This window comes from Aythya fuligula, chromosome 7, assembly GCF_009819795.1.
Source record: "Aythya fuligula isolate bAytFul2 chromosome 7, bAytFul2.pri, whole genome shotgun sequence".
Taxonomy (NCBI): domain Eukaryota; kingdom Metazoa; phylum Chordata; class Aves; order Anseriformes; family Anatidae; genus Aythya; species Aythya fuligula.
The window spans coordinates 24,621,337-24,639,163 of NC_045565.1; the positions used below are offsets into that span (position 1 = coordinate 24,621,337).

Here is a 17,827-nt window from a genome sequence, read left to right on the forward strand (position 1 = left end):
TTAAATAAATCAGAAGTGGTAGGATGAGGCAGAATGGGAATTTTGGACACCGAAACAGTCTTTGTATTTACAGTTTGAGTACAAAACAAGCAGTGTTAGGGCACATTGTCCCCACGCATCTGTCTCTACTAACTCACTTCACACCCCGGTGCCACTTCCAAATCCCAGGAGAATCACTTCTGTTTGGGCCTCCCCTTCTCCTTCCATCCACCTACAGAAGCCGTGCCCACACCTCCTTTATCTTCCAAAAAGAAACCAACAGATCGCTTGTGTACCACCATCACTGCGACTCCTGCTCTCCACAGTTGATGCGCTCACACCTTTGCAGAATGTAAAGCAGTTTTACCCGGTGAGATGCACAAGGTAAGAACCAGCTCGCTTCCTTTGCTTACATGTTAACAGAAGGCAGCCTACAGATAAGCACAGCGGGGTTTCCAACCTCCCCAGCTCGGTCTGAACTCTCTCTCTGATGAAACTACCAAAAGAGGGCTGGAGGTGCTGGTAAATCCAGCAGCAGGTATTCGTGCCCGGAGGATGCTAAGCTAAGGTCACCAGCGAGCAACAAGCTTAGCCTCCACCGCTCTATAGCAGACTTGAAAAAAAGTGACAGGCCCACGAGGGCTGGCACGCAGCCACTCGCTGCTCCTCCACGTGGGGACCCAGGCGTCCAGGAAGTCGAGGCAAATGTGCTCCTGACCTTACAGCAAGGTGCACAGGCTGCCGTTACACACCGAGGGAGCGGGCAGATGCAGCAGTCAGCAGCAGACACAGACTGCTGTGGGTTTTCAGGCTGAATCATTCAGGCTCCTTTCTCAATCTCATGCTGTCATATAAAAAAAATGATTTTCCCTACCGTAGCTTTGCACAGCCAGGCCTCCCAAGCACCTTTTTAGCCCTGCAAACATGTGAATGAGACTTAACAACTACCCTTACACAGCCAGGTTTGGATTGCCAATTGCTTACAGTGGCTACCTTCAATACCTGCGCAATATTTTCCAGATGTTGCTTCACATCTATTTACTGTACATTAAGTTCTATTTATTGTGCACACTGGATTGTCTCTGCGGTTGTGTTAAGAAAGCAGAGTCATGTTATACATGCTGTCTATGCAGAGTACACAGTCCAAGGTTTTAGGAACCATTCCAGCTAACGAGTCGTGATTAAAACAGCAAAATACAGATGACTGCTACATGCATCATAGCCATGACACATAATAACAACTTCTTTAGTAGCATAAAACAGACGTTTTACAGCAAGAAATATTTATATGAATGTGCACTTTACAAATACTCAAACAATAAGATATGCTTGAGCACGGAATAGCCAACGTTTAGAGACTCACACCACGGCCATATCAAGTATCATTGTCAAATGATGTTTGTGCTGCCGACATAATAAATACAATTTATAAAATAGATGCCATACAGACAGTAAGTGAAGAATTCTCATGCGCTGACTTAGTAATATGTCTCATCCCAAACACATCCCAAAGAGCGAGACAAGGCTTCCACTCCCGGGCACGCTCTGTTTGGTTTTCTGTCCTATTATTCTCACCGCTAAAATGCCACAGCTGGTTTATATCAGGACAGCCAGCGTTTGTGAGCCACCCCGATGTAAGGGCACGGCGCAGAGCAGGCACGGGGAACTCATCCCAAGGTACATCATCGCCCAGGCTGTCCTCTGTTGACGCACAGCGCTGTCCTCAGCTTCCCTTGGGGCAGAGCCGAAGTGCCTGGCCCTCTTCATGGCTTTGTGCTGGACAGCATACGAGCAGTTCTTATCCCGAGGTGATTAGTTACAGAGGTGTGTTTTCAAACGAGTGAAGACAAGGCACGGCTCTGCCAAACAGCAAGCCAGTTCCTATGACAACTTTCCACTGCAGCCTGGCTGGAGCCCATTAACGCACCTTCCTCAGGCCAAGCAGCTTCTGCGTGGCAATGCTGCCACGGGTCCTAGGGGCTCTGTAGGACTGACCAGCAGTGGTGAGTGACTGGTTGCACTGTATTGGATCACCCCGATCCCACAGCGCTCCCCCATTTCAAATTTATACAACAGAAGGGGCTCTCGGTGCCCACAGAGCATATGGGACTCAAAGGCTGTGGATCGCCTCCGTGTGCCCCAAGGAACCGTGGCCAGCCCTGGGCCATCCCCAGATAACAGCTCCCTGCAAACTAACCGTGTCATTTTTTAAGTGAAGCATTATTTTATTGAGCTGACCTGCAAATAACGGGTGTGAGGTGAGCATATAAACCTATCTGCTTTTCCAATGAACATCGGTTAAACCCCGTATTTTAATAGTTTGCTTCCCTTCTACTTTAGAAGCAAAAATAACATACCTGTAGTTTTCTGGAAGAAATACAACATTCCTTTCCATGTTTCCCTGAAGAGTACAATACCACGGTGCTTACCAGTAAACACCAAACTAAGCTTTCTGTTTTTTCATAAACATTCCCCTTTAAGCTAAATACGAAAAGCCTAGGATAAATCATGTTTTAAAAAGGTTTTATAAACTTCCATTTCACAGCTATATTAGGAATCAAACATGACAAAGAGTATCAACCGAAGGTATTTTTGTTATTAAAAATTGCCTATAAACTCGAAATTTGCCTGGGAAAATTTCAGCTTGCATCTGACTTTTGCCAGCGTATATCCTAGAAACAGTGTATATAACGCTAACACTACCAAAGCAAACATACTAACGGGCTCTAAATTTCAAACCTCAGCTGAAAACATTTCTCCCGTTCTTACAATTTTTCTCCCATTTATCTCTGCAATTGTACTTCATTCAATGGAGCGTTTTAGATGTAATTCGGCGGTGCATTTTGCAATACAATTTGCTTGAATGAAGCTATACAGAGTAAAGGTTGTATTGTACTATATAATGAAACGACGTCCATGCTTGAACAAACTCCAACTGCTGTTAATCAAACCAGCAAGTTCCTGAATGATCTTTTGGAGTCAGGACTAATGGCAATAGATTATTTTAAATAGCAGCTCCACTCTCAAATATGTTTAGGTTGACAAGGGCTGTGACAGACTTCCGCAGCTAAGCGGATGAGCTTGCAAGCGAAACGTTACGTTTTTTCCTCGTTGCTGGAACCACAAACTCAGCTCGCGAACCGGAGGCCGAAATGCAGTTCTGAGTTTTGATTCTGGTTTTCAGTAAAGCCCCGCAGCACCTGCAGAGACCTGCAACCCTTCCTATTTTCAATTCGTTCACTGATCTTTATACATTTCCTTCCTCCCAAAGCAAAGAGGCGTACGGATCGCCACCACGTTTTGGCTGGTGGCGAGATGTTACACGGAACCGATACAGGTAAGGAGGAGACGTTTTTCTGTAGTCACTTAAAAAGCATATTGCGATCTTTGAGATTCAACGTTAAATCTTCCAGAGCTATAAATAAATAAATAACGAAACTTCTTTAAAAAGTAGCAATCGTGCCTTGGGAGGAAGGTTTCCAAAACCATGACTGAGAGGACCTTCAGCATCCAGCCTGGCAGCCTTCTAGCGCTGGAGTAAAACTTGGGGATTTCATCATCTCGCTGGTTCCAGGAATGTTTAAAGCCAGCCTGCGCTACAAGAAACTGCGCTGCCCTGTTCAGTCACGCAGTCTATCAGAAACCCGTGTAGGATTGTTTCCGTCACGTATTTTGCAACAGCATTTTTGGCACAAAAAGGGAAGATTTTTTTTTTAAAAAAAAGAAAGGCATAAGCAAATGAGAGGAAAGGGGTTGTGTGTTGATTTTTTTTTTTTTTTAAAACTGTTATTTGGTGCCTGGCTCCTGCCTTTCAGCCCCAGCCTGACACACACAGACAGACCGAGAGCACCCGAAACACCACAGCGGTGACAGGGAAGGGAACTTGGGAGGGAAGGGAGAGGGGGGGGACCGTGAGGGCACCGTGAGGCAGCAGCGGGGGGCTACCGGGGTCCTCCCCTGCCCTGCCTGACGGAGAAAGCCCGGGGGCGAGCACCGGGAGCTCTACACGCCCCCCGCTCCCCCTTTCTCCTCACGCCGGGCCGCGGCCATAGCCCCCCAAGCCCCGGCTGAGGGGAGCGCCCCCCCCCCCCCCCCTTTCCCCAACGGTCCCCTCCAACGGTCGCCGCCGCCACGCGCCCGGCGCGCGCACGCGCGCAACCCCCGCCCGCCCGGGAGCGCGCGCACTGCCCCCGCGCGCCCGGGCCCGCTCTCACCTCCCTCCGCGCCGCGCTCGCCACAAGTGCCCCGCACCAACTGCCGCAGCGCCCCGCCGGCGGCACTGCGCAGGCGCGGCCCCAAGCCCCGCCCCTCCTCCTCCTCCTCCTCCCTCTCCCCCTCCCTCCCCACGGCCGGCGCTAGGGAGCGGGGAGAAAGTGCGAGGCTGGTGGAGGGACGCAAGGGAGCGGGGAGAAAGTGCCGAGCGCCGCCACAGCCGCAAAGAGGATCCCTCTCTGTCCTCCCCCCCTCGGCCCCGCGTTGTCCCCGCTGCCCGTGTTTTCCTTCATCCGGCTGAAGGAGCCCGGGTTTTCGTTGAAATAAAGCAGTTAATTGGCTAATTTGGGCTGAGCGTGGTTGTGGAGTGGGTTGGGGGGAGGTGAGGGGGTGTTTGGGAGGTGTGGGGCAGGCAGCGCGAGCCCCCCGTTTTCACAGAGCCGCAGACTAATTGGTAAGGTCATGTCCTGGATGCCACCATGCTTTGTAATCTGCAGTTGGATAATATGCCTTGTGAAAAAAAAAAAAAAAAAACAAACATATTTGCACTTCAAAGTTGCTGCCAGGTTGGAAGAGACCTCCAAGACCATCTGGTCCAACCGTCCCCCTGCCACCACTGTCACCCACTGAACCACGGCCCTAAATAGACTCGGAGAATCATTCAGGTTGGAAAAGATCTAAAAGAAAGGAGGAAAAGGAAAGGAAAAGAAGAGCAGCTCTCCTTTCCAGCTGTCCTCCTTGAGCCCCAGCAGGGTCCTGGCCACCTTGGTGCCACCAAAATGGCACCAGGGTGTCCCTGCAGGGCCACAGGTTTCAGCAGCCCTGACAGCTCCCAAACCCCACACTCATGTCGCTCTCCCCTCCCACATCCAGCTCCCACACACCTCCCTCCTCCAGCATTTCTTTTCCAGCCCTTCTCCCCTTGTTCCCCCAGGGACGCTTCCCCTCGGCCTGCCCTCTGCACAGCGGCACCGAGCCGCCCTTGTGCTGTGGGGCTGGATGCAGGCCTCATGGCCCTCACACAGCCTCCAGACTCCATCACCCTGTCCAAAATGGGGCTGGAAGGGATCCTCCTGACAGCACAAGCCTGCAACATTCACAATTGTTTTTAACTAAAGCCAAAAGTTCAGTTGTCACACAGCCACAGCAAGGAGGGAGTCACACGGGTGAGAAGCTCAGCCTGTGGGCATTGTGCACGCTGAGCCACAGCCTCGCACCTCTGTATGCCCTGGGTTTATCTTGGGGTGCCTCGTCTGGGCACCAAAGTGAGTTGCTTTACCTGGAGATGTGCCCTCCTCGATTTGGGAGCTCCTTTCCACACATCCTTGTGGCTGTGCCATCCTGCAGGGTGTGGGGCTGTGTCTTTCCAACACGTACCCACTGGAGATGCGCCGAAGCCAGCAAGGATGATAAAAATCATGAAATTATTTTCCTATGAAGGGAAAATAAATAGATTAAAATCTTCCAGCCTAGAAAAGAGACCAAGGAAGATAAGGCAGAGATCTGCAAAATCGTAGATGGGGTGGGTGAGGCGGCAGGAACAAACTTTTGCAGCAGTGTCACTGTCTCAAAACCAGGGGCATTAAATGAAATCAGTTGGCAGCAACTTTGAAGTGCAAAGATGATGTTTTTTCACAAGGCATATTATCCAACTGCAGATTACAAAGCATGGTGGCATCCAGGACATGACCTTATGCTGATTAGATAAGGGATGGCAAACACAGGGACGTGACCACTGCTCGGGGAGCTCCAAAGCCACAGAGGGCCAGAGCTGGAGAAGCTGCACCAAGGAAACCTCTGTGCTGCTTCTCTGCTCTTTCCCTAAAATTCTCCAACTGCCCCAGAGAAACTCCTGAGTTACTCCTGAATTAGAGGGAGTCAGTACAGCTATTTTTACATTTGCATTAGCGGTATTGTGTCTGCATGATTCAGCAAATAAATCTTTGTTTCTCCCTCCCAAAAGGGGCCAGACCTGCCTGTGCTGGGAGGTCTGGCAGCAGACTCCTGACAGACACTTTGGATCTGACTGTTTCCTTCACTTTCCCTCAGTTCAGCAGCTGGGAAGCATTTTCCTCCCAGCCCACTGCTGCTGTGAAGCCAGGTGGTAAAACACGTACCCAGAGCATGAGTTTAATGGAGTGTGCTGGAAACTGGACAGAAGATGTGTATCCCATTTGCTGTGTGTGCACAGCTGAAAGGACAACTCTTTCCTTTTAATCACAACGCCAGGCTAAATGCAGCTCCTGAGATAAATTGTTGAACGAGCCCCATCAGCAGGTGGGCACTGTGCAAAGTCACAAAGTTTTAAGATATCCTCCTGCTGCCTACAGCTTGCCGTAGGTTTGCACTTGCACTTGCTGGAGTCCAAAGTGCATACATACCCCTCTTGCCAAAGGATTGGATTCTCAAGGCCTTTCCCTGTGCATTAAACAACACGTGATGTACAGAACCACACAAAATATTGCAATGATCCCCCTCTCTCTTCCTCTTTCTTTTAGCAAGTTTTGGGGATTGGGTCTGTGTCATCTAAGGACATCCTCCCAGTCTGCCAGGATACAGCTCCTCCTCAAAGATATGGCCACGCTGCTGCTCTCCCCCTCATCGAGGATGTGCAGCTCCCAGGTTTGTTGGCCAAGACGGCCCCTGAGACCTGTGCCAGGTGCTAAAGGGGCTCACAAGGGGGTTCAGTTTGGGTGCCAACCACCTGGGATGGGTTTAGGCTCAATTGGCAGCTCATGCAGAGGTGGATCCCAAAGTCTCAGCCACCCTTTTACTCTGAAAGAAGCAGTGCTCCAATGGGCTGCAGCTGCACCCCTGTTCTGCACGAGAGTAGTGGTTACTATCATTTATTGACTCAAATTCCTTTGAGTCAATAAATTCAGCTACACGGTCAGCACTCCTGAGCCAGCAGTCACTCTGGCAGCTGGCTCAGGTCCCACCTGTTTCAAGCAGTCTGGCTCCTTCCAGATCCAGAAAACCTCATCCATTCAGATGGAAAGGGTTCCAGCCTCACGGCCTTTACTCCGTGCATCCCAGTCCTTGCAGAGGCCCTTGTATTTTTTATTTTTAATTTATTTTTTATTTTTCTGCAGGACAGTATGATAATCTTACCTCTGGATTTGGATCACATCCCTATGTCAGCACAAGTGGGGAGGCCACTCTGCTTTTCCAGGACAAGACAGAACCAAAGCAACCTTCATCATCAGTACTAATCACCTCAGCAAAGTCAACAAAACGATGCCACATAACTAAGCAGAGCTGGTGACTTCCCAGTTCCTCGATCAGTTACTGCTGGTAGCAGAAACCTCGCTTAGGATATAGTAATGCAAAGCAACAGGTGTTGAGGAAGTGGTTAAACACACTTTGCGTGTGAGAAGTATGTGAAAGACCTGAAAAGAAACAACCCAGAGTGCAGGGGGGATTTCTGCAGCAGCGGTGTGAGCTGGGCAGCCTGGGCCAGGCTGATGCTGAGGGACCAGGCGGGCTGCAGACCCTTGATGTGAACACTTGGATCACAGGATCACAGAATGGGTTGGGCTGGAAGGGACCTTAAAGGACACTCTATCCTTCCCTCTCTCCCTCCATCCTTGTCTCCATCCCTACATCCTTTTCTCTGTCCTTCTATCCCTCCCTCCATCCTCTTCTCCATCCCTCCATCTCTCCCTGTATCTGTCCCCCATCCCTCCATCCTTTTCTTCATCCTTTTCCCCATCCTTTTCTCCATCCCTACCTGTATCCCTCCCCCATCCCTCCATCCCCCCTTCCATCCTTTTATCTATCCCTCCATCCTTTTCTCTGTCCTTCCCTCCCTCCCTCCATCCTCTTCTCCATCCCTCCACCCCTCCCTCTATCCCTCCCCATCCCTCCATCCTTTTCCCCATCCCTCCATTCCTCCATACTTTTCTCTATCCCTCCACCTGTCCCTCCATCCTTTTCTCCATCCCTCCAGTCTTCCCTATATCCCGCCATCCATCCTTTTCTCCATCCCTACCTGTATCCCTCCCCCATCCCTCCATCTCCCCTTCCATCCTTTTATCTGTCCCTCCATCCTTTTCTCTGTCCTTCCCTCCCTCCCTCCATCCTTTTCCCCATCCCTCCATCCCTCCACCCTTTTCTCCATCACTCCATCTGTCCCTCCATCCTTCCATCCCTCCCTCCATCCTTTTCTCAATCCCCCTATCCTTTTCTCCATCCTTTTCTCCATCCCTACGTCCTTTTCTCTGTCCTTCCCTCCCTCCCTCCATCCTCTTCTCCATCCCTCCACCCCTCCCTCTATCCCTCCCCATCCCTCCATCCTTTTCTTCATCCTTTTCCCCATCCCTCCATCCCTCCACCCTTTTCTCCACCCCTCCCTCCATCCTTTTCCCCACCCCTCCATCCTTTCCTCCACCCTTTCCTCCATCCCTCCCTCCCTCTCTCCCTCCTCCTTTCGTTCAGCACAGCGGACAGCTCCCTCCTCTCCCTGCCATGAGCTCGGCCAGCAGCGAGCCCCCGGCCCCGGCCGCCTCCTCCCGCCGCCTCCTCCTCCCCCAGCCCCCGGTCTCGGTGCCGGTGCCGGTGCCGATGCCTCGCCCTAACGAGAAGGAGCAGCTCCGGGACCTCAACGAGCGCTTCGCCGGCTACATCGAGCGGGTGCGGGCGCTGGAGGAGCGCAACCGGGCGCTGGCCGCCGAGCTGGCGGAGCTGCGCCGGCGACCCCCGGAGCCCCGGCGGCTGGGGCAGGCTCTGGGCGGGGAGCTGCGGGCTTTGCGAGCCCGTTTGGAGGAAGCTCACGGAGAAAGGGCTCAGGCGGCTCTGGAGCGAGCCCGGCTGGCCGAGGAGACGCAGCGCTTGCGGGCTCGCTGCGAGGAAGAAGCCCGGGGCCGCGCCGAGGCGGAGCAGGCGCTGCGAGCCCGGCAGCGGGCGGCCGAGGGGGCTGCCCGAGCTCGCTGCGACCTGGAGAGGAGAGCCCAGGCTCTGCGGGAGGAGCTGGAGGAGCTGCGGAGGGCTCACGGCGAGCAGCTGGCACGGCTCGGGGCCGAGCTGCGGGCAGCCGCTCCCCAGCCCCCGGCTGCCGGTGCTGCCGGCCGGCCCGAGCTGGCGGCGGCTCTGCGGGAGCTGCGAGCCCAGTACGAGGCGCTGCCGGCCCGCAACCTGCAGGCGGCCGAGGACTGGTACCGGGCTCGCTGTGCGGGGCTCCACGAGAGAGCGGCTCGCAGCCAGGAAGCCGTCCGGGCCAGCCGCCGGGAGGTGGGCGAGTGCCGTCGGCAGCTGCAAGCCCGAGCCGTGGAGATGGAGAGCCTGCGGGGAGCCCACGAGTCCCTGGAGAGGCAGCTGCAGGAGCTGGAGGAGCGCCACAGCGCCGAGGCAGCCGGGCTGCAGGTGAGATGGGTGCCGCCCTTCTCCCCCGGCAGCATCCTGCAGCCTCCATCCCCCTCCCACCCCAGCATCTTCATCCACCCCTTCCTTATTCACCACCCTAAGGACGGAGAAGAGCCTTGGGAGGGGGGCAGACAGGGCTGGGACACCCCTGCACGACCCCTTTCCCGCAGGTCTCACAGCATGATGCATGGCCCGCTTCCCACCCCATCCCTAAAATCAGCCCTGGAGTTGCCCACGCGTTGCCCAGCGCCGTGGGTGATTCCTCGAAGCCGCCTGCTCAGGCTTGGCCCCTCGCCTCGTGGCCTGGCCCTTGGCACCAGCACTGCAGAAATTGGAGCTCTGCAAACACGAAGGCTGAATTTGCAGCCAGATCCCAGCATCTCTTACGCCCTTGGAAAGACGTGCGGCAGACACCACGTGCTCCATCTCTCTTACTCCATTAAAACACTACTACCACATTTTCTTGCTAGCAGGGAGAGCATCCGTGATTTAAAATAAACTAAATCCAGAGAGTGCTCTCTTAGATGGCTACCAAGAGATCTTTTCTAAATCAAGCCATTTCCTTCTAAATAATGAAATGACTGCCTTACGTCACACCCAAAGGCCGCTGCTGTTTCACAGCCAAGTAATGCCTTGTCATGGAGGCCAGATTTTGCCAAGCTGTCTAGGAAGCTAGGGCTGTAGATCCAAGCTGCTTGCACTCTTGCTGAGTAGTTGGGGTCCTCAACAAATATTGTGGAAGCAGGCAATGTTTCCTGTAGTGGATGACAGGATTACACATAATAATCTTCTTAAATAGCCTTGATGCCATGTGAAAAGAGGGATTCCAGGAACAGAAAAAAAAAAGCAGCTGGATTAAACAGCACCATAATTCAGACTGATGTAGCTGCAGAACATCAGCTTCCCACTACGTGACTCTCAGGATCTGCTGTGTGTGGTAACACTTGGCACTCTGCTGAACAATGTGCCTGAGTAGGAGCTAAATAATTCCCCTGAAACTGATGGAGAAGGGTGGAAGTCTATCTTAAAAGCGAAAATTCCTGTTTGTATCAGCTTTTTTTTTTCTTTTTTTTTCTTTTTTTTTTTTTTTTCTATCAACTGTTTAAGCAGGGATGTGTCTCCTTATTGTATTCTTAGGCTATTTGAAGAGGATAGGAGGGAGGTGATGCAGGACACCAAGGAGGGGACAGGCAGGGATGAGGAGGGGGACAGGGTGGGGATGGCATGGCAGGACGATGCTTGTTCACTGCAACAGCAGAGCAGGAGGCGAGGGAAAGGGCTGGCTGTGGGAGTGGGCGCTGGGGAGCTGATGTTCGCAGTGGCCGCTGCAGGGCTTTGCAGGCAGGGCTGCTACAAACTGCTTACTCATTGCCCACGCCCTGGCGGCTGTGACAGCGAACCATTTGGGCTGGGAGGATCCCCCGTGGGAGGGGGTTTTACTGCTTTCAGGCCAGCAGCCCCTAGGCTTAGATATTTGAGTGTATTTGGGGTAAAAAATAAGAAATGAAATAAAAAACAGGGACTGGGGCCCTTGGACACTGCCCCATCCCAGTGTCCCAACCCTGATCACCAACTGCAGCCCTTCCCCAGGCCACCCTTTGCATCCCCAGCACCCTGTTTGGTCCCATAAAACCCCATACCTGCTTTGATGGTGTTTAAACCTGCAAAATCCTATCCCTCTGCAGTGCCTGCATTGTCCCTGCCAGACTGGGCTCCCCCACTGACCCCTCATCTCATAGACAGGAAAATACAGAAAACCATTGATGTTTAAAGCCCCCCCCCACTGCTCACACTCACAAGCTACACCTGGTGCTCTGCCTGCTTTTACATCCTGGTTAGTGTGAGATTCTGTGATCATAAGCTCCTGGTTGGGATGTGCAGAGCAGAAAACCATAGGAAAAGAAAATAATAAAAAAACCATCAAAACTCAGCCCCAAGCAGCCTTGCCTTTGCCTCCCTGCAGGACACCATCGGGCAGCTGGAGGATGACCTGCGCAACACCAAAACCGAGATGGCCCGGCACCTGAGGGAGTACCAAGACCTGCTGAACGTCAAGATGGCCCTGGATATCGAGATAGCTGCCTACAGGTAGGGCTGCTCCAGCCCCGCTCCTCCAAACCACAGCTCCACTAGGCAGTGGTGTTTAATGGGACCAGTACACATCCCCATTGCAAAATCCTGCTCAGTGCAAAAGGCTACGTCCCTCTGTGCTTCAGAGTTTTATTTTCCTGGGGTTTCTGAAGGGAGAGGAGGGAGCTGGTCTCACAAGTGCTCCAAAAATGATTGGCAGAAGCATATTATTTTGAACCAGCTCCACGGTGCTCAGCTCTGTACTGCACCCAGGGGACAAATACTGGGAGAAGGGGCCTTTTCCTGCCCCTCCCTGGTACTGCAGAAATGCAGAGGGGAAGTGTGGCTGATGGGGGCTCACAGCGTGATCAGAGCTAGTTTCCACCACAGGCCTGGGTGATATGGTGGGAAGTGCTTGGGCTTATCACACCCTCAGGTGCTATGCTTCATTCATCCTTGATGCTTCATGCCCAAGCCTTAGGTTCAGGCAACCATGTCCCACATAACCAAACCTAGCACACATTGAAATCGGAACTGGGACAGTTTCCATCCAAACCAGCTGCATCCCAGTACCATGAAAGCATCTCGTGAGGTGTTCCCAGCCTAACCCCTTCCCTTCTGCTGTGATTGCAGGAAGCTACTGGAGGGAGAGGAGACCCTCTTCAGCACAGGAAGCGTGGGCCTTTCAGCACTGAACCCTTTCCCCAACCCCACTTACTCCTTTCAGCCCCAAGGCTTTCGTTCCTCCACTCCATCCTTCAAGAAAGAGGAGCAAGGAGAGGTTGTTAAAGCGACCTCCAAGATATCATCCGGTCGGGCTGGAATGCTTGACGGGACCACTACCTCTGCCAAGAAAACAGAGAGATTAAACCTGCGTGGAGGAATCATTACAAATGCAAAAATGTAATGGTGGGGACCCTGTCCCTTTTGCATTTGAGGGGGAGCAGTCTCCACTCGGCCTTTTAATTGCTCCTGGAGAACCAGGCTGCACCAAAGACCTGTACCCCACAGGGATGGGGCTCAGCAGCCCCCTACGGTCCCAGCAAGGTGAAGGCTGAGCTTGGCACATTGCTCCCTCTCAAATCAGGTGCGGCCGTGCTCTGCAGGTCGCTGGGTGCATGCTGGTGGGTTTTGTGCACGGGGACTTATGGTGGGGGGTGAGGGGATCCCCTTGCCCGAGCTGCAATTTGGGGAGGGGGTGGCAAGGGCAATGAAACTCAACTACAGTTAGGGTTAAGGCTACAGACCTAATCACTTACTATCCAAATCCATGTATAGCTCAAGTGTTTCCTCTTAAGCTGTAGCCATCCACTTTTAATCCCAGAAGCACAGAAATAGCCATAAACACACCTCGCTTCTGGTCTAGGAGCCACTTAACATTTTAAATGATAAGGAACATTTTTTTTCGTGTGTGTGTCCTGATGACTGTCTGTTTCTCAGTAGTGTTAGTCCAGCCACGTGTGCAGGGTTTGTTGGTCAGGAGCCAGCACGTCGGGCACACCACTGGTGCTGCCAAGCCCCCGGTGCCAGCCCCCAAAAAGCCCCACGAGCGGCAGGGAGAGCTGGGCACCGCGGTGGCTCTGGCAAGGCAGCGCCCGCCCCACCGCTCGCTCTGCCAAACATTGCATCCACGCCTCCGCTCCAGCCTTCCAACGTGTGCCAAATCTGATGTAGGATTTACAACTGTAGGTTTCCTTCAATGCCTTAAAATTGCCAGCGATCGCTTTTGCAAGAGCCGGAGACCGCGTGTGCTGTGTGTCGGTGCCCTGGCGAGGTTGCCATCACAAGACCTTACTGTCCTCTCGGTGGTGCCAGAGTAGTTCCTGGAACCAGCAAATCATTTGCTCACACTCTTTCCTCTTCTATTGTAAGGCACAAGTTAATAATTAAAAAGAAAGAAATAGTCATGTGAACCAAACCGAGCTCTTCTGTCTTTTTTTCATGCGGCTCCACGCTGTGTCCTGCACCGTCTTCACCTGCGTCCTGTCCATGATGATTCCCATGGACTGGGTCAGCCTGGCTTTCATGAGAGCCTGCAGACAAGAAAAAACTTTTTGTCAGGGTAAAAACCCCAGAGAGCTGGGGACAGCTGCCACACTGCTCCTAGGGCTGCAGGCAGGGCTGGCCCTGCTGGGGGCAGTGGGACACATTTGGGCCTCACCCCCAGGTGTCCATGGCGATACCCCTGCCTTGTGGGAGAGCTCATGGCTGCCCAGTGAGGCAGCAAGGCCTTGCATGGCTGGGGTTGTCCTCGTTTGTCCATAAAATGAACTCCAAGGCTGTGGTGGTCATCTCAAGATGGCTGCCGTGCCTAGGGTTTAAAACTGGGCTCCCAGTGAAGGTGAAGTGGTCTACACCTGGGGGCACCTCCCTCCCAAGTAAATCCAGCAGGCAGCAGTGGCTGTGGAGCTGGCTTATCCTCAGAAGATGCCTGAGGAGTCCCCGCATGTCCCACAAGTTGTGAGGTGACACAGTGGTGGCACGTCCCTGTGAGAGCGGCAATGGGGCCATCAGCAGAGCCCTGCAGCTGGCAGCACAGGAGGGCACGCATCCCCTGTGCTGGTGGCCTGCCCCAAAATGATGTTGTATGGCCTTCCTCTCCCTGCCACCTCCCCACAACCTGTCCTAGGATCCTGGGGACACGGTGTGACAGTCACCAGCCTGCCTGCGGCCCACCACAGCATGGCCGCTCCCCGTGACTGAGGCAAACCTGCGGCATTTCTCTCAGAGCAGGCATTTGGGGAAGATCAGGCAGATGGGACTGTGCAGCTGACGTAACACATTGCGAATCTCAGATACCCTCCAGCACTGCTTTGTTTCTGTCCCTTGAGTAACAACAGCCTGACGTGTCCTTTATTCCCAGCGCAAGCCTTGGTCACGCTTCCTGCCTGCTCAGCTGGTTGCTCCTAACGAAGCTGGGATTTTACTTCAGTGATAACGATCTGGAGGGGCTGCATTCACACAGAACAAAGGAGCTGGCAGAGGATGTATTTTTTTGGAATGAGACCACAGCTCTTTGTAAGGGACCTCTCCAGAGATTTCCTGCATTTCCAGAGCTCAGGGAAGGCTGCAGGGTTTGGTGCTGCACTAGGCTGGACAGGGCAGTGTGTCCTCTGTCATGGCCCCATCTTTCTTACTGGGTTAAACACTGAGGCTGCCAGAGGAAAGGAGAGAGTCACGCTTCAGCTGCTTAAAGATTTATACCTCTGCAGAGCTGCGACCTCCCAGCTAAAAGGCAGCTGCAGACACTGCACCACCAACCCGGGAAGAAGCAGGGAGTGGCCATTCCTCCATCACGCTGCCTTCCCTTCATCTTTACGGTGGGGAGAAAACCAGCTCCCATGCAGGGGTGTGAGCTCCCTCTGTTTTTTTCCTGTGTTGAGATGCTGGCCCATGCAGCCGTGCTCTGTGGCTGCCTGACTGCTCATTTTGTTGCCATGAGGATGAGATAGGAGAGCCCCTGCAGCCTGGATCATGTTCCTGCTGCTCCAGTGGTGGAAGTGATGGTTTCCTTCATGATCCCAGATCCAATAGTCCTTTGGCACCCCTGGAGGTTCCTCCAGTAGCTGTGCTGAGATACACAGTTCCTTAAAAGCTGGGAGTTGCTGCACACAGTTTTGCTATTGACACTTGTCCAGATGCTGGAACTCATTAAGAAGTAAGCCAAGGAAAAAGTAGCCAAAGAAACACCCCCCAAACATTTGCATTCCTGCCAAAGGAAAACATCTCCAGTTCCAGACTTGGGAAGGACCCTGTTATTCAGGGAGAAGGAATCAATAGGCAATTCAGGGCAAAACATCTTCCTGCTCCTTAGGCTGGATCCATCCAGTTCTCTTCTTTCCAGCTCTTAGCAGAGAGACCTCCCCAAGAAGAGCTTCATCCTTGAGTGAGTAACCCATGTACAGCCCTAATGCCAGCTGTCAAACATGCACCTGAGTGATCAAACGTCCACATCAGTGGGAACTGACACTTCACATTAAAGTTTATACTGAAATAGTATGAGCACTGCAAACTCATTCATGCAACCCTTCTCATTCATGCAACTCTTTGCAGGCATATGGGAATAAGGATCACTTGGCAAATGTAGCATAACAAGCAGACAAGGCACTGCTTGGGGTGGTGAGAGAATCTGACCCTTGGAGTCCCAGTCCAAGCAGGATTAGGGTAGAAGGGGAAAAGAAGTGGAAAATGCCCTCTTGCCACAGCAGAACAGCTGGCAGTCCCAAAACTGAGCATGCTGTAGTGCGCTGCACTTCAGGGATGTGTTCCAACATGGGTGCTTTAATGCCTATTTATCCCATTTCATGCCAGGGGACTCCAGCTGAACAAAAAACGTTTGCAGATATAAGGTCTGCAATTATGGGGTCGGGAGGGAAGGCAATTCTACAGCCTGTGCAGGGGTCTTCATCCCAAACCCTGCAATTCACCCAGCTAAAACAGAGGGGGCCCTGCAATTCTACAGCAAACATTTATATCCTTGTTAAGGCAGTATTCACCACAAAGAGACAACAACTCAGAACTGACAGCTCAGCTGTGTCCACCATAACACCAAGAAGGAGCAGTCCTCATGCTTTAGTAACAGGTACTGTTACCAGTCCTGTTATACTCACATTAATGAAGGGGACCCTCAGTAGTACCCTGCTAATTACCCACCCTTCCACATCCAGTAGTAGCATGGAGGTATTTTTTCCATTCATAGTGCTCTGTGTGCTTTACAGAAGTTATTGCACTAGTTGGACACAGCCGAGAAGTGAGGAGTTCTGTTCAAGGTCATACAGCAAGTCAGGGAGAGAAATGAAGAGAGAATGCTGGCATCCCAGAGCTCAGCTTAGCCCCCTCACAAGCTTCCTCATGCAGGTTCAACCAGCACCATTTTTGGTCTGTAGGTCATGGCACATAAAGCATCTGTTACTGCCAACAGCAGGCAAAATGTTCTCTCACGTCCCAGGAGGAAGTTGTAGGTTGCAGGTTCTTGCCAAGGTCATTAGGCTTCTCGCTCAGGGAATTCTTACCTTTCGGTCCCAGCTGTAGACAGGGAAGGACACACCAGTCCTTTATATAACATAGCACCTTCCGTCATCACCACCTACAGAAAAGCACACTGCAAGCAGCCAGCTCTGAGCACACCGTGGCGTCTTGGAACGACTGGTTGCCTCCTAGCACCGTGCGAGAAGGGTTCCAAAGCACCTCCCCCAGGAACACACTATTTTCTGCCATAATCTCTGCCAAATCCCCACCACCCACTTTTCTACTGTTACTGTTTCCCTTGGAAGAAAACAGACATCTTAAAATTTCATTTTGAAATAGATTATTTCATCAAGCAAAAAGAAAATATAAGCTTTTTTCCACCTTTTTTTTCCCAACAGATCACTGTTGCTTTAACACAAATATATCATTATATTACATCAAACTCCAGTAAAAATGGTGATACAGTTTCAGCAAGAATTTTGCAGCTGCAGGGCAACCAATCACTATCACATTTCACCTCAGATAGGATTACCATTCATATCTCAAAACCCAAATTTGACCTGTTCAGTGATTAAACTTGCATCTATGGCAATTTTCTGAAACCTCAGCAAACATAAGGATCTGTTAGCTCATTCAGCAGTGGTCTCGAAAATGACATGGGCAAAATTCAACTTACCATCACCTTTCTTCTCTTTGTGCTGAATTGGTTAGTGTTACGTAAAAGGAGGTAGAAAAACAAGGAGGTAGAAAAATAGAAGCAAAAGTGATGAGAACACGGTTTGCAACATTCTCTCCATCTCTCAGCAAGTAACTATCCCAGCAGAACAAGTATATTTTAAAGCACTTAAACACTTAGCCTGGTCCCTGGTGTCCCCTCTCTATTAAACACGCAGCACATTGGAAGATTCATGTGGACAACTTATCTTCCCTTTAAAACAAAAGATAATATACAAAAACCTCCTACGCCTGTTAGTAGTTCCTCTCTCAACTGCAGGAGCGAATCCCCACTCAGTGTCTGGATGGAGCACAGATTGCATAATGTGGCACACCACACTGAAGAAAAACCAGAAAAAAGCCTGGGGCGTAATTTTGATTTGCTAGCAATTGATATCACACGTTAACATAAATCACTGCACATAAGAGCTGGATGATTCCCTGAAAAGAAACTCAACAGAATAGCATCAGACAGCTTGAGGGATTTTTCAGTGAAGCTCATCGGTTGTTTCACATTTATGGA

General features: G+C 51.8%; 2 protein-coding genes across 2 annotated transcripts in view; one reads left to right on the forward strand and one right to left on the reverse strand.

Annotated features, from left to right (window-relative positions):
- The window catches only part of NT5C2 (5'-nucleotidase, cytosolic II), a 56,264-nt gene extending 52,019 nt beyond the window's left edge, over positions 1-4,245 (reverse strand). The window contains exon 1 of the mRNA XM_032191154.1: positions 4,194-4,245. The gene's annotated coding sequence lies outside the window, so the exon portion shown is untranslated. The remainder of the gene's footprint in view (positions 1-4,193) is intronic.
- Positions 4,246-8,733: 4,488 nt separating this feature from the next.
- On the forward strand, positions 8,734-13,444 carry INA (internexin neuronal intermediate filament protein alpha). The gene is made up of 3 exons (XM_032191723.1): positions 8,734-9,552; positions 11,516-11,640; positions 12,256-13,444. Exons 1-3 carry the CDS (start codon positions 8,755-8,757, stop codon positions 12,527-12,529), a joined length of 1,197 nt encoding a protein of 398 aa, XP_032047614.1. The 5' UTR covers positions 8,734-8,754; the 3' UTR covers positions 12,530-13,444.
- The last annotated feature ends 4,383 nt before the right edge of the window (positions 13,445-17,827 follow it).